The sequence below is a fragment of the Sphaerodactylus townsendi genome, linkage group LG04 (genome assembly GCF_021028975.2).
Source record: "Sphaerodactylus townsendi isolate TG3544 linkage group LG04, MPM_Stown_v2.3, whole genome shotgun sequence".
Classification (NCBI taxonomy): Eukaryota; Metazoa; Chordata; class Lepidosauria; order Squamata; family Sphaerodactylidae; genus Sphaerodactylus; species Sphaerodactylus townsendi.
The window spans coordinates 27541492-27563766 of record NC_059428.1 but is presented as its reverse complement, the minus strand read 5'-3'; the positions used below and the strand labels follow the sequence as shown (position 1 = coordinate 27563766).

The following is a 22275-nucleotide window of genomic DNA, read 5'->3' as shown; positions in this document are numbered from 1 at the left end:
TGAGGCTGTCCCTTGCTTTGAGGCTGGCTACAATCTGCAGGCAGATGACAATGGGAATGCCAGCTTTCAGGCGAGACGCCATCGTATTCTTTCAATTGGTGTAGTGCCGTTGAAGTCAGTAGTCACCAAAAATCTGCACCTAGTGGCTTAACCGGCTGAAAGGCAGCCTGTATTTCACAAATTCTTTCAACGAAGGTCAATAAAGCTATTCCCTGGTAAACTGTAAACAGATTATTTGAGACCAGGCTGCATCCAGTTTGCTGTTTGGAGCTGTAGAACCACTACCATTCATTCAGCCAGCCAGTAGGCTGCCTGTCCTTACCAGTGGGCTCAGGGCAGCTTACTGAAGTCATATGAACAAAATACAACCCAACCATATAATAAAACTTCATTTTTCATCAACAGGTTTTTTTGAGCAACAATTATCAACATCAGCATTTTACAGTGCCCTAATTAACAGTGAATAAAATTGTGGAATACAAACATGGCACCTAATATAACAGTACCCCAAGAAAGTAAAAGAGAGCAGGTACTATGACTGAAAGTGTGCTGCAAAAGTGTCCACGGATGATGGCAATAGCTGGGATATTATTATATTGGAAATGTTAATTAACAAAACATCTGGCATTATTCAGAGCAAGATCCACCTTTGCTGTGGATTTACCTGTATGAGACATTAGGAGAGGTTCCATAATGGGGAATAACATTGGGGGAGGGGTGCAATTCAGATTACCTCATGGATGTATAATCCATTGCTCTGGACTGTTTTCCATACTTCAAGCCACCCCCATAACCTGTTATTTGCTCTGTGAAGGAAACATACAATCTTCATATGATTTACCTGCCTGTTTCTCCTGGAGAGGCAAATGACTGATCCAGTGAGCTAATCTGAAATAGGGACAGAATGGCACTATCCTCCACACCCTCTCAGAAGCAATTGTTCCATGTTCATCAGTGGACTTTGTATCTCCTCAGGTTCTGCCCCTGGTGATGCTAATGGTAGCTTTCATTTGTGCCATGCTTCTGGGTGTTGCATTGACTTTTTGTAGTCCTTCTTACTTTCCTGCAAGAGCAATCAATATGTTATTATCCCTATGTTATTGCATAAGAGGGGCTGAGAGAATGCCTCATCTGGAATGGCCTAGCATGATTGTGGCCTTGGTGAAATTTGAACTGGGAACTTCCTGTTTCCAGTTTAGTCTCTTATCTGCTACACTGCTCCAGTTTGCTAGGGAACATCTACAAATATTCTACATTGGACTTTTGACAGAAATGTTTAACTTGAGAATTAAAACTCATTTTTTAAAGAAAAACCAGGCAAAATATGTTTGTGCAGAACAAAGTTTGTGTCGTGCTGGTGCAAAAATACTTGCACCATTCAGTGTTGCTGTTCTTGAGCAAAAGAACCTCATTCCTCCGAGGGGCTTCTGATAGCACTGGAGGGACCGAGCTGACATTAAAATTGCCAAAAAAAGATTGGCTGTCCTTATGAGAAAGGAAGTTTGATGCTTTTCTGTATCCAAGTATATCCTATTAATAGTCTGCATAAACTTGTACCCTCATGCTAATTTTCCAGAACTTCGATTTTATTTATCCTGATTTCTCAAATAAAAGAATAAAAGAAAGTGCTGTAGATACAATTCTTTAAATTTTGTATATTTCTAAAAAGTTTTTAACTGCCGTTTAGAAAACGAGTCCAAGGCAATTTACAAAATTACTTACCTATAAAAACAGCAATACTAGTAGGAAAATTCAGTAAAATAAAATTGTAGCACCACTAAAACACTCCTAGAATGCAATGGGACATAAATGTAGAGAATAAAAAGAGCTTTACATTAAAGTACGGTATTAAAAATTGGGGCAGGACATGTCTCCTTGTTTAAAAGGGTGGGTGTTGCATTGAAAAGGGGTTGCTTGATACTCCAGGTTTAAAGTTTGCCTGGAATAATCAATCAATCAATCAATCAATCAATCAATCTCTCTCTCTCTCTCTCTCTCTCTCTCTCTCTCTCTCTCTCTCTCAAATGGTGGTCAACAGTAACAACATGAATATGCAATTACATTCATCTAAAATGTTACAAAAGTGGGAAGAAGTCCAAATGATCAACAATTAAATATAAAAATGGAAGTTAGCCAAAATCAGTGGGGGGGCTTAGGGGCTAAAAGCCAACTGTTTTGTTGCAGGTACACACTGAGTCAGCATTTCCATCAAACTATCTACTACAACCTCCAGTTTCCCTTTCTCATTCAATTGCAGCCAAGTTGTGCCTCATCACCATATATTTACAATCAGGAAATCTTATGACCCAACGTGCATCGGTTTGCACTTAGTTACTTCATTTATCACGTTCTTGGCCTTCTCCCAATTTAGGACAATCCATCTGGAGCTCTTCACAATCTGCCTTGCTTTTCACCATCTTGAATTCTCGGGTTTCATCTGGAAAGTTGGCCAGTATACTCCCTACCCCCAAATCCAGATAATTCATGAACGAATTAACTTCTACGTTTATTTAGAAGTTTTTGGTGAGGTACCTGGTCAGAAACCTTTTAGAAGACCAGGTTTATGACATCAACTGGATCACTCTTATCTGCATGCTTGTTGAAAAAGCCTTTGAAGAAACACGAAAAGATTAGTGAGGCAGGACTTGTCTTTGCAGAGGCAGATGTGAACCAGATGTGTTTCCGCACTCCTACATTCCTGCTGGGTGACCTTGGGCTAGTCACAGTTCTTCAGAATTCTCTCAGCCCCACCTACTTCACAAGGTGTCTGTTGTGGTGGGGAGAGGAAGGGAAAGGAGCTTGTAGGCCATCTTGAGTTTCCTTACAGGAGAGAAAGGTGGGATATAAATCCAAACTCCTCCTCCTCTTCTTCTTCTTAATCATTATCATCATAGCAGGGTTACCAACCTCCAAGTGGAATGTGGCATTCTTCTGGAATTACAGCTGTCAGTTACCCTGGAGAAAATGATAGCTTTCAAAGATGGATTTTATGGCATCACATCCATGCTTGGCATTCTTTCCTTGCCAAACTGTCCTCCTTGGATACCATCCCCAAATCTTCAGGAATTTCCCAGGCTCTACGTTACAGGCTCTGCATGCTTAATAATTCTGTCTTTAATAATTCCTGCTAACTTAACCAGAACAAATGTTAAGCTAATTGGCCTGTTATTTCCAGGATCCCCTCTAGATTCCTTTTTCATTTGCTACTTTCTAGTCCTCCAGTACAGAGGTCAGTTAGTGACAAGTTAAGTATACTGGTTAGTGGGTCTATCATTTCACATTTGTGTTTTATTAAGAAAACTTGGGTGTATGCCATCTGAACCCAGAGACTTGTTAGTTTTTAATTTACCCTAGAACTTCATCTGTGGTCACCTCCATTTGAGTCAGCTCTTCAGACATCTGGCTCCGCTCATTGTCTCTCTGACATATCCAGTTGTTCTTGGCTGACACCTGTGGCAAGGATACTACATTGAGAACACTGAGAAATTTGATTGCTTAATCCGTCACCTTACTGTCATCTTCTTCTCTCCATAGTTCTTCACGTTCTGCTCTGCTGTCCTAATCCCTTTCAAGATGCCTCCTTTCCTACTCTGTATTCTTTGGTATGCTGCCATCTCAATCTGCCACAAAATTGCCAAATTAGAATTCATTGACAAATTTGAGACTGTTTGCCCCAGGGTTACAGCAACATAGGATTCCACACTCGCTAGAAGTGCTAATAGCATAATCCCTCTAATTTCTTATTCTGTCCGCTTATCTTTCACAAGAGTTGTATTAATCCTGCTTTGCCAGTCTAACAACAGTTGAGGGATGGCCTTCGCTCACCCTTATTGAATGATTACTCTTTTTATATTTATTATTACTCTTTTTATCATGATATGTTGTTTTTGACTGGCCTATCTTGGCACCTTTTTTTCCTCTCCTCTGCCTTTTCTGTTGTTGGTATGAAAGCGGTAACCTAGTGGACTTACATGCCAATGAATTGGATGAAGTAAACTCTGAAGTTTAGGCTGTTATGCTTTGGTTAGTCTTTAAAACGTCACCGGGCTCTTGCTTTGTTTTGCAGTTGCAGGCTAACATGCGTACTCATCTGGAATTACCCCTCATAATGTGAGGTGGGACTTGTGTCACTTTGTTCTGAAAAGTCCCTACCAAACAGATAAACCTTTGAGTAGTAGCAGTAATATTGTGTAACACTTCCTGTAATTGTCAGGGAAGTGTCCATGCAGAGATTGACAGCTCAGTCTTAAAAGTTGTTCGTCATCGCTGCATTCAAGCTGATTGCATAACCCTATTAATCTGCAAACTCTAACGTGGATAGCCCAGGCAAGTCCAATCTCATGAGGTTTCAGAAGCTGAGCAGGTCAGCCCTGATTAGTACTTGGATAGGCGACCCCTGAGGAATACCAGGGTTTCTATTCAGGGGCAGACAACGGCAAACCACCTCTGAACATCGCTTGCCTTCAAAAACCTATGAGACTGCCGTAAAGTGGCTGCAATAATAATCATAATAATGTTGCAAGCTGATATCCCTCAGGACCGTGGTGGCGAACCTTTGGCACTCCAGATGTTATGGACTACAATTCCCATCAGCCCCTACCAGCATGGCCAATTTGCCATGCTGGCAGGGGCTGATGGGAATTGTAGTCCATAACATCTGGAGTGCCAAAGGTTCGCCACCACTGTCTCAGGACTTTGAATGCACCAGCCACATAACACACATAATCCAGACCACAGTGTGTGTAAGCAGAGGGCAGGAATGAACAACAAAGGAATTAACAGACCTTATGTCTCCCTGCAGTTCATGCAAGTGAAGTATACCATAAAGGAAGGTAGCAAGATCTTTATCTATTAGTTGGAAATTTTGATCTATGGGAAGATATAGCATAAGAAGACCCCTGTAGGGTCAAACCAGTGGTTGACTTAGTACCATGTTTTGTTGCCACAATGGCCAACCAGATGCCTCAGAAAAGCTTATGGGAAAGGCAGACGCATAGCTCCATGGGGGCGGGGAACATGTGACACACCGGGCAAGTACCCCTGTGGGGGCAGGGCAAGGGCATTTCGGGGCAGGGGCGGAGGATGCACCGGTGCACTGTGCACTTTTCCCCCTTGCTACACCTCTGGGGAAAGGAATGAATTCTTCCTGGCTGCCATCTAAAAACATGATAAAGCAACATTGCCAAGGCTATGCTACCTTGAGTCAGGTCAGAGCCCAGAAGGGAACTGCCTCAGGATGTAGTAGGTGCCGTCAGATGAGCTTTAACAGACATAAGATGTTAAACGAAATGTAACTTTATAGCTACAGAGACATTGGATGCAGTGCTGAATTGTTGTGATGTAAACACCACTTTTAAGTGATCTAGAAATATATGTGGGATATATGCTTTGTGCTGTGTTCTCTGGTCATTATGTATTTTTTCCCCTATCATTTCAGGCTTGCTATCCATTATGGAGATAATGGCTCTGGATGCAAATGACCTAGCCAAATGGTCTTAGTTAATTGCCCTCACTTTGAAGACTGCTGCTAATGAGAATTCAGTTTGGTTGCTAAGATGCAGTTAGTTACATGCACACGTCACATTCTGCAAGCAAGTCTTGAAGCAATGGTGTGCAAAAAGGTTTTTCTTAGAGGAGTTGTTTTGAGACTCAGAATCTGACAATTAGGCTTTGAAATATGGTACTGCCATGTGCTCACCACGATAGTTTAGGCAGCCATGTGCTTGCCATAATAGTTTTCATTTTCGAAATGTTCTTGACCCAGCTTTATCTTCTTGGAATAATAGCTACAGAAAGAGAGCAGTGGAGCACCAGTCCCTTCAATAGGCAGTAAATATTTTCTGGATGCTAAAATAACAATACAATAAATTCAGATGGCCTGAATTACCCATCAGCTGGACTTTTCTGTCACCAGATTTACAGCCTTGTGGTTCAAAGTATTTAATGGGCCTAGGGATGTTATTCGACAGGATTGTGGTTATGTGGAGTAGTTTATGGTGGGTCTGACGTATCATTTTTCCAAGAGGGAGAGCCAGAAAGCAGGTATAAATTGCGTCTACAGTCTAATGAACTGTCAAGGCTTGTTCATGTATTGGTATTGACGTCCTTGTGGTTGCTAAGCCCAAGTAAGTTCAGAGCTGAAGAGAATGCTTTCCTGAAACATTATGGTACCAGTCATATGTCCCACACCAACACTTATCTTACTTTGTTATATATGGGTACGTGCTGAACAGTCATGTGGCTTACTCATTTCAACTCTTTGAGGGTTGTTTTTTTTAACCACAGCATGTTTGATGTGGACGGAAGGTGGTGCTACTCATGGGTTGACTAGTTAGCAGGGGTTCATGGCGCCTCATTGTATTGTTGAGCTGGACTCCTGTGGCACCTTGAAGACTAAAATGGTTTCAGAAGAAGGAGACAAAAGCTTGTGCTGAAATAAAATGTGTTACCTTTGAAGGCACTATTGAAGGACTCATGTTTGTGGTTGTGGCAATAACCTAACAGAGCTACCCTTCTGGACTCATCGGAAATTGTGTCCTCAGTCTTATAGAGATTTGTTCATGTCTTAGTACTGACCTTATCACCTGGCATTATTTGCCACGCCGTGGTGAACAGCATCTGCAGGATGTGTGCACATAGGAAGGATCCTTGATAGTCCAATTATTCTTTTCCCAAGCTGATGAGCCACCTGGGGCATGTGGTAAGGATCCAGCTCCTATGCCTCCCACAGCTGTTTGCATTTGCCAACATTTGCTGAGAAAAAAAAAATCCCATGATGTAGATGTTCAATCTTCGAGTGAACTGTACAGCTTGCAGTTCTGTTCGTATGGACGCCCTCCCCCACCAGTAACTGGAAGACACGGGTTGAACTCTTGGTGTCTTACATCCAGTCTTCCTTTCTAACCTAGGAATATGCGAAGAGATCTTCCTATAAAGAACAAATTCAGTATCCATCACCAGCGCACTGCTTAACACATTTGATGCCAGGGATAGCTAACATATGTAGTTTTGGGGAGCTTAGAGGAATGGCAGGGTTGGCAGCTAAACACCAACTTTTCATCATTCTGTCTCCATGGTGCAGTGCTCCTTCTAGAGCGGGGCACCCTGCCCAGCTGTTCTGCAAGCAGCTGAAAACAAGCCGTATTTTCCGCATGATCTCCTAGGCTTGTTCCAGCAAACCCATGACAGGATTATCACCGTCCGGTTTGTCTTCCATTGTTGGGTAATTGCTGGAGATAAGAAGCAATGATCCATGATGACTCATCACAGTGATGATTGATTGTATCAATTTCACACAATGAGATAATTGAGTAGTGACCAAGGTTGCCATGTGACTATAGTAATTAAGTTAAAAATCAAGTGTATTTTTAGTTTTCTGGCAGCTGTAAGCTTTGTCCAGGTTGACATACAAACTTGTAGTATAGAAGCTGGGGGAAAAAATGAAAACAGACCAAACCGACCTTCTAATTCATCTCAATTCATGGGAAAGTTGTAGGAATAATTTAACTTGCAGTGCAAATCTGAACAGGGATACATATTTTGGTAGCATCTCTTGCTTATCCTCCCCTCCCCCCCTTTTCATTTCCTCTTCCTTTTCCATTGGCAAAAGGGAAATAGGAAAGAAATACTGTTATTCTAGATGGAAATCTTTTCTTGGACAGGGTGTTTTAAAAGCACAGGAAGTTTGAGTGGTAGCAGCCAATAAGAGATTTCCCTGGGGGGGAAAAGTCTGTACTAGATGTTTCAGACTTCTGATGTTTCTCACTCTGTAATATCCCTGTTTCCCTTTGATTTGAAAGACATGCTAAAATTTTAAAAAAAGTTTGAAGTTTCATATTTCCAAAGATTCCGTTTCTGCTTGGTTAGGTCTTTTGCGCTGGGCACTTGCAAAGTGGAACTATCAGTTTATCCTGACCGTGACTGAAATCAAAAACATCTCCTTCAGTCCAAGTTGATGAATGGTCCTTGATTCCTCCCCCCCTCCCCCCCCCCATGATTCTTCGAAACAGGGATGTTTAGCTGGTATGGCAACAGAGCCTACAAGCAGGGCACAATGGCCTTCCTCTGATCCCACTTCCGGGTTGGTCTTTGATTTGGCAGATTTGAAATGGGGCTTGGAATTAGCACTGAGGTTGCCGTTTTGCTCTAGCGGGATGGTGAAGGGAATCCTTGTTCTTTAGCAAAAGTGTGGCTTTGTATTTACGGCAGGTCCTGCTCTGTGAGCTGCTCCTAGTATACTCCATTCCATAGCACCCGACCTCCCCAAATTATTGGCTGGCTTAATTTACTGTAGCTCCATGTGGTCTGAAGGTAGCCAGTGTTTTCAGTCACTTGTTCACAGTTGGTTACAGATTGATCTCCTTGTTCTCTTTTTGGGGCTGTGGGTTCAGCTGCAGGGCATCTGCTTGGAATGCAGAAGGTCCCAGGTTCAATCCCCGACATCAACAGTAAGAATCAATGGGCACTTTTGCACATGCAGAATAATGCACTTCCAATCCACTTTCACAACATTCTGCCTGTGCGGAAGTGCCCAATGTGAAGTATCCTGGCTTGAGACCCTGGAAATCTTCTGCCAGACTGAGGAGACGGTACTGATTTTGATGGACCAGTTGTTTGATTCGTTACAAGGCTTCATGCATTCATGTATTCTGAAGGCTTTCAAATTCCTACTTTACCCACTAATTTATGGTGAGTAAGTATTGCTTCTGGATGAGCAGATAGCTTATTTTTTAAAAAATAGATGTTAATATTCCACACTGTGTTACGTTGTGTGGGAATACTAATAACAGCATTTGACAGGAAGCAGTAATTCTTGTGTACTTCCATCTGCAAATCTAATAGACTACTTCTGGCCAAGTCGATCCTTGTGGCTATGTTGCAGGGGCACTGACGAATGGCACCAGGTTTCTAGGAAGAACGTAATGAAGTACCTGCTTCAGCACATCACTTGCCATGGGGGTCAAGAGATAGACTGATCTGCTGCATATGTATTGTCTTGTCCTAAACTACTAATCACGGATCTCAGAAGGATCCAGTGTTTGTATGGAAGGCTTTGACACCATTCACAGATCTTAACCAAATGTGTCCCCTGGTGGTGTTCCTGTTTCTCTTAGACCAAGAAGTTCTGTGCTTCCTCTTCACTATCCTTCAAGTTGTTAATGGTTTGATTGTGTTCCACCTAGCTGTAGATATTTAAAGTGTAGTTGTGCTCTGCTGTAATTGAAAACAATCACTTTGGCATTCGTGTAATAAAGATAGCAACTTTATTTAGAAACATGATGGAAGTTTGGGGGAAGGGAACTGCTTGCTGGTCGTTCTTGTTTTGATTTCCTGTTAATGATGATGCCATAATGATGTGAGCACCAGAGTGTTTGTTTTCACTCTGGACATAGCACAGACGTTCTTTTCAATATTTAACTATCTTTTAATACCAGGCTAGGAGCTCCCAGTAATCCATATTACATAAGGGTTGACAAAGTTCTTTGAGATAATTTTGGAGCTTCAGCAGTCAGGTTAGGATGTCAGAGAGGAGTAAAAAAAAGGTAAATGACTCACATTTGCCATGAAACTGCATAGCAAAGAAAGCCTTCACCCTTTCATCTCCCAAGCCCTTTAGAATCCTCATCCTTATCCAAATAGATTTTGGAAGGAAAATGGAAGGAGAATAGGAAGGAAAATGATCTAGTTGAGGAAAACGCTACTGCTTTGGATTCTGAACCACCAATATTGGAAAGGGTATACTTGCATGGTGCAGCTGCCGCATATACTCAGAGTCCAAGATGACTACCTTCATGCAGCCCAATATCCTCCTGGTCTCTTAAAACCAAGCTGACCAATTCAGAAACTGGTATCCTGGACTCGAGCTGTCAATAAAATAACTCAATTGCAATCCTTCAGGTTTCTGTATCTTTTCTGAAACTTTCTGTTGGCCAAATGCCACTCTGGCTCAGAGCTGAATTTTGTGCCTGCACTCTGGATCATTTCCAAGTGCCATGGCAACCCTTCAAGTGGTAGGGTCAACCATGCTGGTCCTTGGTTCAATTCCAAGGCTGGCAGCCACTATTAAAAATACCACCAACCAGTTATAGACTTATTTAAGCACTTGCTCACACATTTGATGATAGATGATGTGGGGAATCAGATAATTAACCTTTTTTAAGATAAGTACTTTCACCTTTACCACACGTCTTCCCCACAGGCTGAAATGCTGCAATAGGATTACTAGGTGCAGACTCCAGCCATAGTCACGTCTCATCTTGTGGCTCCTATACAGGGATAGTGGGCAGTTTGGCCAAATCGCTTCCTGCCACCCCTAACTTTCAGTCACATTATACCAGAGGCATAGCAAGGGGTGAAAGCGCCCGGTTCACTGGTGTGTCCTCCGCCTTGCCCCGGAATGCCCCGCCCGGGAACGCCCTCACCACACCCCCATAGGGGCACGTGCCTGGTGTGTCGCGCAACCCCCCATCCCCTGTCCCCTTGGAGCTACGCCTCTGCATTATACTAAGGCCTTATAGTATGGATTGTAATTGTAATCATCTCTGTTCTGTGAAGTGTCTATTAATAGGTACAGCCAAATCCTTGCTCCCCTATTACCTCATTTGCACTTATTTATTTATATCCCACTTTTCTTCAAAGCAGTTTAGAACATGGTTTGCCCCTCCTCCATTCTCTCACAACAACAACCATGGGAGGCAGGCCAGGCTGCATTTTTGAGACAGGTCCAAGGTCACCTACCAAGTTTCCATGATAGAAGTGGGGATTCAAACTGGGGTTTATCGGGATCTTCATCCGATACTCTTATCTACTTCGCCATGCCAGCCTTTGCTGATTCAAGACTACTTTTTTGGAGTCACTCCTGCAGAGCACCTGAAGCTGCAGATATGTATGTTTAGTTTCCCCTGCTCTTGTTTTAGTTTGTGCTGTGAGTAGTGAAGACATTTATTTCTCTGAAGATCAATGACACAGCATTATGCTGATATTGCTGTATGAATTATGTTTTCTACTCCTGGGCAGGTAGCAGAGAAACAACCTAAAATGCACAGCTATTTTGTCAGGCAACATAGGTAGGACTTAATGTTGAAATGGACAGGGCTGTGTCCTCTCCTTCAGGTGAGCCTATGAAAGTGTCCCGTACTGAGCAGAGGACTTCTGTCACAGTGGATAAGCTGAGTTATAGCTATTCATTGAAAAAATAGAAAGTTCTCACACACAAAGATCAAAGGAAGCAGGTTTATTGGTCGTTTATTTTAATGTTGGAAAAAGGTCACCCGTGCGGTCACAATGAGCAGAAATCAAGTCCGTTGCTTTGGTCACAAAACAATGCAACCTTTTGTGCTGGCGCTTGCCACGAAAGAGCTTGAAAGCTTCCATTAATTCTTTTTTTAACCGCCGTAATAGAAAGCTTTATGAAATGTTTATAAAACCATGCCCCCCCCCTTTAAATTTTCTGGATTTATCATATGCACCCAAGTTAGAAACCTCTCTTTGTGTGTATTCGTTTCATCTTCCTTCGCACTCACACCCTACTTTGTGAGCTCTCGGAGCTGTGGGTGTTCATAAACCTGATGCCAATAAGACTCGTCAAACAGGGCTCTTCATTTCAACTAACCTTTGCTGATGCCTTTCACCTGCCAGTTGTAGAATGCTGCTCTGGTGTTATAAAATCGTTTAGTTTAACATGTGAAATGGGCAAAATTTATATGCTAATTTAATTGAAGGAGTTTGTAACCAGTGCAGTAGAAAGATTCTCAAGTGTGCTTCTACTAGGACTGTGCATTTGGATAAGGTGAACCAAGGACGTAGGTAAGGGGGGGTTTCACAGGTTCAACTCCCCCCATTGCATGTCTGAAGCTCCGCCCTCATTTGTGGGTTTTTTGGTATTTTTAGTGGGTTTTTCTGTTTTTGGCCTGTAGGGGTGCAGTTTTTAGGCTAGCAGCACCAAACTTTCAGAGATTGTTTGGGTGACTCTCCTGATTATTCTACCCAGGTTTGGTGAGGTTTGGCTCAGGGGGTCCAAATGTATGGACTCCCAAAGGGGGTGCCCCTATCCCCCATTGTTTCCAATGGGAGCTAATAGAAGATGGGGCTACACCTTTGAGGGTCCATAACCTTGGACCCCATGAATCAAACTTCACCAAATCTGGGAGGTATCATCAGGGGAGTCTCTTACTGATACCACCCAGGTTTTGTGAAATTTGGTCCAGGTGGTCCAATGTTATGGACTCCCAAAGGGGGTGCCCCTATCCCCCATTGTTTCCAATGGGAGCTAATAGAAGACGGGGCTACACGTTTGAGGGTCCATAACTTTGGACCCCCGGAACCAAACTTCACCAAACCTGGGTGGTATCATTATGAGAGTCTTGTAACGATACCCTGAAAGTTTGGTCCTGCTAGCTTAACAATTGCACCCTGACAGCAGGTACACCCCAAATTTCCCCAGATTTCCCAGATACTCTTTTTAAATCCATCCTTCGGCATCTGAGAATCTGAGATCCCCCGTTTAAACATTGAAAGTGATGCTGTTTCAGGGTAGGGGATAATGCTCCCCCAAACAGCATCACTTTAAATGTTGTTTTAACTGGGGATCCCAGATTCTCCCTTTAAGGTGGATTTAAAAGGAAAAGGAGGAGGAGTTTGGATTTATATCCCCCCTCTCTCTACTGTAGGAGACTCAAAGGAGCTTACAATCTCTTTTCCCTTCCCCCCTCACAACAAACATCCTTTTTTAAAGGGTGACAATTGGGCTTTAAATGTTAACTCCCTCCCCCAAAACTTGCCTTGGCTGGTGCTCTGGTGGGCTTCCAGGTGGGTTCTGCTGGGCTAGCAAAGGTGCCCTCCCTTTTGCTGGATTGCTCTGGAAGTAGCAATTTCCTGTTGCCCTTTTTCTACCTTGTAGCTGGTTTCCAGGGCAACTGGAGGGAGGGGGAGAGGCATTGTGAAAGGACAAATAGGAGAACTCACTGGAGCTTTCCTATTTGGCCAGTGGCTGCAATGCAGTTTGCATCGTAATTTTGCTAAGTGGGCAGGGCAGTTTCCCAGTTCGGTTAGCAGTCCCTTCCCCAATCCCTGATGCCATTCTGAACCCATCCCCACTCAGAAACCTACACCACTGAGAATAATTCATCTGCATCTTGTTGATAGGACTTGGGATAGGGACTTGTGTCAAACAGTTACTAACAGAACCCACAGGAGTGCCATGAACAATGAAGCTAATCAAGATGTACTTATGCCAAAGAGTGGAGGTTGGAAGGCAGGGGGGCAGTGGAGGTTTTCAATTGTTTCCAATGGAAGGTGGTATACCCCCTTTGAGGGCCCATAAACTTGAACCCCCTGACTCAAAATTCACTTCTAAGGAGAATGACCTGGAGCTATGTTTCAGATGTGGTCCCTCTACCTTGAAAAACACCCCCCACGATGCCGAACCTCAAAACAATTCCTCATAGACTTTAATAGAGCTGAAATATTTTAGATATTGGGGGGGGGTGTGTGTGTACCATTTACCAATATGAGTATTCATCTTTTTTCAGTCTTTCTTAAAAATGTTTTGGTCCAATAAATTCAGATCTGAAAAATGCCCCCTCCCCCAATGGTGCACACCCCTAGATTCCACAGATGCTGAAATTCCCTTCTGAGCTCAGTGCCTGATGTAACCCAAGAATTAGAACAGTTTGTATATATGCATGCTCCCACACCTTTTTTAAAAAAAGACAATAACTTGAAAGTATTTCCTGTTTCTGGAAGTATTCAAGGCTACAAATCCTCAAAGCAACTGAGGTCAGTGGAGTTTCTTCAGAATAATTGGTTTGAGGTTTACAGTTTCATTCTGCTTTTATGAATAACCTTCTATGTCAACAAGGCTGGTGTTTGCAAACAGCTTGTTTGGAGTCCGTGTCTACCATAACCTTTTCTTAAGGATGAATGAGAACAGAATGCAGGCTAGATGGTGGGGTCAACCAAGAACAGTCTGGTAAGAGAGGCAGATTGAGGGAAAAAGAACTCTCCAGTGAAAAGTTGTGCCACATCCTACCCCCCCCCCTCCCCCCATACCTGCAGGCTGGCTTCTGCCCTCTCCAGGGCCTGGGGAGGGCAGGAAGCAGCCTGCAGGAAGGCAGGGGGGCAGTTCAGATGGGCGCCGTCCAGGAGCCAGTCTGCTGCTGCGGTGCCCATCTGAGCCGCCCCTGAGCATGTGGGGACATGGGGTGTGTGCTTGGAGCAGGTGTTGTCCCCAGGCACCATTTCTCAATACGCCTCTGCTTGGATGGGAGGCCAACAGCAAGGCCTCTGCAGAGGAAAGCAATTGAAAACCACTTCTGCTTCTCACTTTCCTGGAAAGCTCTTTGCTGTGGTCATCATAAGTCAGCTGCAACTTGACAACACTCTCTCTCTCTCTCTCTCTCTCTCTCTCTCTCTCTCTCTCTCTCTCTCTCTCTCTCTCACACACACACACACACACACACACACACACACACACACACACACACACACACACACACACACACACACACACGGAGTTTTGGGTGGTAAAAAGTGCCAGCAAGTCACAAGCAATTTATGGTGACTCGGTAGGGGTTTTAAAGCAAGAGAAATGGTTTGCCACTGTCTGACTCTTCATTACAACCCTGAAATTCCTTGGTGGTCTCTCATCCAGGTAGTAATGAAGGCCAGCTCTGCTTAGTTTCTGAGATCTGGTTAGCTTGGACCAACCTTTTAGGCACCCTGGAATCCCTTTCCAAACAGGATCTTTGTATGCAAATCACAGGGCAGTTCATTTCAGCCATCAGTTCCTCTTTGCTTGCTTGTAAACATCCGAGAGCTGAATTAATAACGTAAAACTCGGAGGAACCCTTAACACAATTAAGTAGTAATTTTTAAAAGGGTTCTTGACTCAGCTGGGAAATGAGAAGCTAAATCTGCAGTCTGCAACCTCCTTTCAGGCCAGCGAAAGTGAGTCATGCTCCTGCGGGCCGACTGAAGTGCATGTCCTGCCAGCACCAGCTGTCAGGGTTTCCCAAGTCAGCATTGTCCCTAGACCCCTGAGTAATCCAGCTGCACTCAGCGAGGGTCACAACAAACACTGGGAAAACGAAAGGCCTGAAAGCCTCCGCACTCCCCATTAGCCCAGGCCAGTGGCCTGCAGAGTTCATTTGGTGGCCAGCTGTTTCTCCTGATAAGGAGGCGCACGGAGCATTTGGAGGAATGGCACTCTGTCAGATTCAAAGCAGCAGAGAGAGAGGTGAGATCAGTACATTCATAGGACGTGAAGAGCTAAATTGAAGATTAAATTTGAGAATTGGGTGGGGATTAGTGAAATTTAGTCCCCATCTGTTTGTCTTGAAGAGATGCCAGGTGTCACCGTTTTCAAAGTTGGAACTCCTTGTCAGATATTGCTCTCCTAGAACACAGGTGTCAAACTCGCGGCCCAGTATGATGCTGGCAGGGGATGATGAGAACTGTAGTCCATAACATCTGGAGGGCCGCGAGTTTGACACCTATGTTCTAGAAGGAGGAGGAGGAGGAGTTTGGATTCATACCCCACCTTTCTCTCCCGCAAGGAGACTCAAGGTGGCTTACAAACTCCTTTCCCTTCCTCTCCCCACAACAGACCCGTTGTGAGGTAGGTGGGACTGAGAGAGTTACAAATAACTGTGATTAGCTCAAGGTCACCCAGCTGGAATGTAGGAGTGCGAAAACACATCTGGTTCACCAGATAAGCCTCTGCCACTCAGATGGAGGAGTGTGGAATCAAACCCGGTTCTCCAGATTAGAATCCACCTGCTCTTAACCACTACACCACTCTGGCTCTCCTAAAACCGTACTTGAACTTCACTTCAGTTTTTGCTCTCCCTGGGACACTCTGGACTGGATTTCAAATTCCAGATGCTCTTCCTTCAGTATTTTTATTTGGTTTATTCGGTTTATCCCCCCCCCCCCCCCCGTTTAAATCCTCCCTTTCTCTTAACGCATGAGGGAGGGCTTGAGGGCTCTCTGTTGATGTTCACACTGCAAGGGAAAGAGGTTTGACTGTATCCCAGCCTGGGAGAGCATGAATGAAGTATGTAATACTATGTGCATGAGTGAGAGGATTTCCTGCGGCAAGGGATTATGCTGGTGGCTAGACGGGAGGCCAGGGAGTGACCTCTGATTGGCTATTCTGAGCCTAGTGTGTTGGACGTGGATGAAGGAAATTCACTCTCAAATCCTTTCTCTGCTGTGAAGCTTGTCAAATAGCACAGGGCAGACCTGTCTCTTATTTTAACCTCAATCAGAACGTTACGACCCGAATGGCCACTCAAAACATCTTGGCAAAATATAAATGATGAAAGTGGTCAAGGATCAAAATTACCGCTGGAATGCTTTAGTTTCTTGTGTTGGATACATAGACCGATAGTTTGTGCCTTATTGTCCTGGGGTCCATCAAATACATTGCAGGGAACAGAAAAAGCCTAAGGTTTCCCAGCATTGTACTTTGTGCCTGTACAGAATGCAAATGTGTACATACACACAAGCAGGAACATATTAAACGGGACATTCATTTTGCCTGCTGCTGATTTAGGATGTTGAGAACCACTTTACTCCGCCTTTCAGCACAATGGGAATACAGAGTGGTTTATCTCATTCTCCTCCTCTCTATTTTATCCTCAAAATCACTCTGTGAAGTAGCTTAGGCTGAGAGCAGGTGACTGGCCCAAGTTTCCATGGTAGAGCAGGGATTGAAACCTGGATGACTCAGGTTGTAGTCTGACACTCTTTACCACTACGCTGCAATGACTGTCCCAGTTTTCAACCCTCACCCTTTCTGGTATCTGCTGGTTCTTCTGACTGCTCAGTAATGCAGTTGTCCCTGGCACAGGCTTAAGCCTCGTACGCACCAAGAATGCTGGAGCACAGCCCATCTCCTGAACTGGCATCAGACGTCTGTGTCATTGGGGTATCAGCATCTTCTTGTAACCATTTTATATTGATAGCTGTGTCTGAGCTAATGAATGTTGAAAACCAGACAGCTAAGAGCAGAATGTTCTGCAAAATCATTCTTCAACTTCATTGCTTGGCTAACAATCTCTGTCTTCCCGTGTTGGTTTTTGCTGCAGGGAAAGTTGCTTCTCCCCAGTCAGTCCAGAGACGTGTCTGCTGGTACAGTCCTTCCTCTCCCCCAACAGAACGTTAATCCTGGAAGGACACGTGCAGCTGAAGACGGGCCTGCAGACCCAGGAACGACACCTTTTCCTTTTCACAGACGTCCTTGTGGTTGCCAAGGCCAAGTAAGTCCAGAACTTAAGGAAATGTTCACCCTGGAATGCTTTGATGTGAACCGCCATACTTGCCCCCACTACGTTTTTAATCAGACTATACATTTTCCCCTTTTCTCCCTCCTCCCCTCCTTCTTTTTCTGTTTGTTCAAGCAAGCAGCAGAAAGTTCATCCTTCGTATTCTTTGTTCCCATATTTCTTCGTTAAATCCGGCTTCTCTCATCCATTCTCCAGGAGACGTAGGAAGTCTCAGATGGGTGTTTCCTGTGCTCTGTGTTCAAAATGTTTCCCCAAAACTTTTTTACCTCCTTACATTCAATCCACATGTGGGTGTAGTATGCTCCCAGTTCGCCACAGTGCCAACGTCTTGGGCATAAACCCTTAATCATATAGGCTAGCTGTATTGGGGTTCTATACCATTTGAAAATTATCTTTCTCTCCAGTTCTGCATCAAGACAAACTTTTCATCTGAAGCAGTCAGTATGAGCTCAACTGGAATAAAGTATGATACTCTTTCAACCCTGATAGCTCAGGCCAGCCTGATCTCATCAGAGTTCAGAAGCTGAGGAGGGTCAGTACTTGGAGTGGAGACCCCGGGTGACTGCTATGCAGTGGAAAGCAAACCTTCTCTGCTCATGTCTTGCCTTGTATACCCCATGCAGTAGAACACCTCGAGTTGGTTGCAACTCAACCACATTCACACACATACACTTTAAGGGACCATTTGGGCTCCAGTTTATGATTGGTGCATTAGACTACGGATCAAGCTACACAAATCTTTTTTGAAAAGTTGGGACCAGGGTTGCATTCATAACTCCAAAATGAGGCTAATAACTCCTTCTTGGGGCCATTTTGGTTCAGGAAAACAAGTCAGGGGGTGGATAAGTGGAGCTCCCCTTCACCTTGGTCTGGAATCCTAAGTTGAATCAATCTCCCATGGACTATTGAAATGACATGCCCTGCAACTGTGAGGAAAAGAAGTTGGATATCTGGACATGACTTGTTTTTTTCTCTATATAGTTTGGCCCTAACAAAACTCTCTGGAACCACCATGTTGTGAATTTGCTTATTTATTTGAGAGCAGCACTTTACAGAAGAAGAAAAAGAGGAGGGAGAAACTCCTCTCTTCAGAAAGCTTATAGCTTATATTTCAGAGCCTCACTGTTCCTTAAAAGACTTAACAAGTTTGTTGTGATTTAAGGTTTCTTGAGGGAAAGCCCACTTCATTAGACGTGTCAAGTTTTATACTCAGTTGATACAGTGAAATCTACAAAAGCAAGAAAAGGTGGAGAGTTATTATTACAAAGAGAAAGAAGGCCCTCTTTCTTAGAACATAAGTGAGCTCAGATGCAGAGTGGACCACAGAGGAAAACAGATCTTCTTGTGATATATGTGAACTACCCCCTTTTGGAGTCCATAGCTTTGGACCCCCTGGACCAAACTTCACAAAACCTGGGTGGTATCAGTAAGAGACTCTCCTGATGATCCCTTCCACGTTTGGTGAAGTTTGGTTCAGGGGGTCCAAAGTTATGGACCCTCAAAGGTGTAGCCCCATCTTCTATTAGCTCCCATTGGAAACAATGAGGGATAGGGCACCCCCTTTGGGAATCCATAACTTTGGACTCCCTGAACCAAACCTCACCAAACCTGGTTGATAGCATCAGGGGAGTCTCCTGAAACATCCCTGAAATTTGGGGGCTGCTAGCCTAAAAACTGCGCCTGCAGGCCAAAAACAGAAAAAAACACTGAAAATACAAAAAAATCCCACAAACGAACCTGCAGTTTTTGCGCCCCTCACAAGGAGGCGCCCTGGGCAATTGCGCACTTTGCCCAATGGGAGGAACACCTCTGGGGCAGAGCCTTTTAATGTCCGTGTGGGTGTGCTGAGTGTCCTCCCTGCTGTTTCTCTTTCCTTCTCACTTCCTCATGTAGAGGAATAATAATAATAGGGCTTGAATGGTAGAAAAGACCATAGTCTTTAGAAGCTGACTCACAAGCGACTGAGATGTTGTAATTGCTGAGCCCCTTTGTTTTAAATGTTTTTAAATAGTTTTACATCTGCGTATAAAGTCCAACTCAGCACCTTCTTGCTGGAATTCCCCTCCGAAGTTCTACAATGGTTGCACGTCCAGGGGGGTTGAAATGCTTCCTTGATACTTTCTGGATGTGTTATGTTTTTCTTGTAATCTCCTCAGGTTCACCACAGGGACACTTGATCTGATGTGCCTTGAAAGTTTAGTTGTTGGAACTCATTTCCCAGGCATGTGGGGGGGCCCAATTCAGATCTGGACTCTGGCATATGGATAAGGAAAGCTTAATTATCCTGTTCCCCAGTGACAGTTTCCTGACCTGAAATAGCCTTTGAGACCAGCTCATTGTCCCATTAGAGAAACCTGTGCGTAACCATCAATACACATAAATTTTGCCTAACAAGACAAGTAGCGGTACTTAGGACCATTTCGGGATGGGAGAAAGCCATGACACATCTGAAGTATGAAAGGCATTTCCCATTCAAAGTCCTTGTGGCGGAAAAAATGTAACTTACAACTAGGTTCTGAGTGTTTCCATTTTTAATGTCTGCTTTGAGGATCGTTTATTCTCTTGGGTAGAGAGTTTGTCCACGGTGAATGACAGGAGGACGTAGTGGGCACGTGCACGTGATGACATGCATATGTCCGGGGAAGGAAGAAAGCAAAAGTCAGGGTTGACTGTGATAGATATGAGCAAGCGTGGCTACATATATTTGGCCTTGTTATTGTTGGGGCTGGAAAATGCCATTGCCCTTTTGTCACAAACGAGCATCAAAGAACATGACATTGGCATTTCCGATCTGCCAAGTCTTGCAAACAAATAATATTCCAGCAGTTTATCTGATCATTTCTGTTTCCAGTACCAGGGGAAAATATTTGATTCTTGGAATAGGCAGGGTTGCTTTTGACTTGCATTGATGCTGGCATGAGATGGGAATGTTTCCTTATTTCATTCTGCAAAGTAAAAATATGTCCAGAAGGAGTCTGGGAAAGCTGTGAAAGGGATCCCTTTGTTTAAATAATGTACTCACAGATACTTTTGAACATGTTTTCTTCAAGAGAGGTAGCACCCTTAAATCAAGGGTTAATTGTACATTACCTTGTACAGTCTGAACATTTTGGCAATAGAAATGTTTTCCAGTGATTATTGAAGGAAGTGAGGATCTATTATAAACTCAGATCTGTAACCAGCTGGACTCTCATAGACATTTCCAATGATTCGGAAGAGCTATAGATCGGTGACTCAAGATCAACACAGATATAACTTTGGTTAAAAGGATTAGGAACTGGCTACCTGAGTGGACCTTTCACAGTGACGCCTTCCCACCCCCTTATTTACGCTTTATCATAAATTGCCCCTTCTTGACTTAACCATGGTCATGCATTGCTTGGGCACCAACATTATTGCAAAAAACATTATTTATGGTTGGCTATTCACATTCAGCACTCAACCAAGTCTTTTAACCAGAATGTGAAGCTAGTTAAAAATCCTGATGTAACCGGAGACCAGTTTAGTCTTTTGCCGTGACATTAAACTGGGTTAAGAAACACTTCTTCCAGGGTTGAATCAGGAAAGGGATTCAGGTCAGAGAGGAAGGAATGTGTGGGAAGGAAGGCATGCTGCCGCCTGTTATGCATTTCCTGACATAAAATGGTCTGTATGATGACCTCACCATGCACCCATTCATAAAAACACAGTGACTGCTTTGCTGGGTCTGACCAAGGTTTCATCTTGTCTGGCATCCTCTGGAAGACAGTGTCCAGCCACGTGCCTCCAGGGAACTGTAAAACAGGACATGAAGATGGCAGCTGTCCCTCAAATTCCTATGAAGACAGCGTGTGTAATATTGGCCCTCTGTAATTACTTTCCAAAAGGAAGAATGTATGGCAGTGAACAACCGCATCAAGCATCCACCCTTTATCTTCTAGGATTTTCCCCTCTTGTTTTCCTCCTTCCTGCGTAATCACATGTGAAAGGACCCTCCAGCTTTGCCAGAAACCACACGCGCTACTACATGAGGCTGGCATGCAAGAGCTCCAGCTTGTAAATTTGATTTAATTGTGAATGGTTGAGTGAATAATCCAAGCTCAGCGTCAGGCCTGATTGCACACGGTCAGCTTACCCAGACTCCTCGGTGTGATCGCCTTCTGTTGAGGAGCGTCTTCCGAGCAGTTTCCGTTAACGGGGAAACACAAGAGAGCCTATGCAGTTTGCTTACTAAATGAGGAACTTTTGTAAATCTGTTTGCGGAGACCATTAAAACAGTTCACAATACAGACACTTCACAGTGTCACAGTGACATAAAAACTGGTGTGTGTGTGTTACCTTGTCTGCTTCTGCCCCAATTCTGGCTCTCGTGGCTCACAGCTGAAATGCATTTGATCTTCTGTCTGTCCTGATCTTCCTCAAAACTGGTCCACCTTGTCTTCTCTGTGTTGTTTCTATATGAGTTATGTCCTGGAAAACTGGGCTCCCCTGACAATATGCAGGCAGCCTCACTTCCGTGCAATCCTCCAAGGGTTTTCTTTTTTCCCCCTTTGCCACATTCCTGTCAGACTCCAGTAGCAAACATGTGTCAGATTCACCTTGCAAGTCTAGTGCAATCACACGCTCACCAGAAAAACCTTAAAGACCAAGCAAAAAATAAACTGGTTTGGGTATAGTTCTCTTTGCAATGAGCTGCTGGAGAGCCACTGTTGTGTAGTGGTTAAGAGCAGGTGGATTCTACTCTGGAGAACCGAGTTTCATTCCCCACTCCTCCACCTGAGTGGCAGAGGCTTATGTGGTGAACCAGATGTATTTCCACACTCCTACATTCCTACTAAGTGACTTTGGGCTAGTCACAGTTCTTTGGAACTCTCTCAGCCCCACCTACCTCACAAGGTGTCTGTTGTGGGGAGAGGAAGGGAAAGGAGTTTGTAAGCCACCTTGAGTCTCCTTACAGGAGAGAAAGGTGGGGCATAGATCCAAACTCTTCTTCTTTATTATTCAGAGA

General features: G+C 43.9%; 1 protein-coding gene across 1 annotated transcript in view; it reads left to right on the top strand.

Moving 5' to 3' along the window:
* Nucleotides 1-22275, top strand: part of ARHGAP20 (Rho GTPase activating protein 20) — a 109372-nt gene that overhangs the window by 43685 nt on the left and 43412 nt on the right. Inside the window, exon 3 of the mRNA XM_048495015.1 lies at nt 17091-17261. Coding sequence (XP_048350972.1) covers nt 17091-17261 — 171 coding nt within the window. The remainder of the gene's footprint in view (nt 1-17090; nt 17262-22275) is intronic.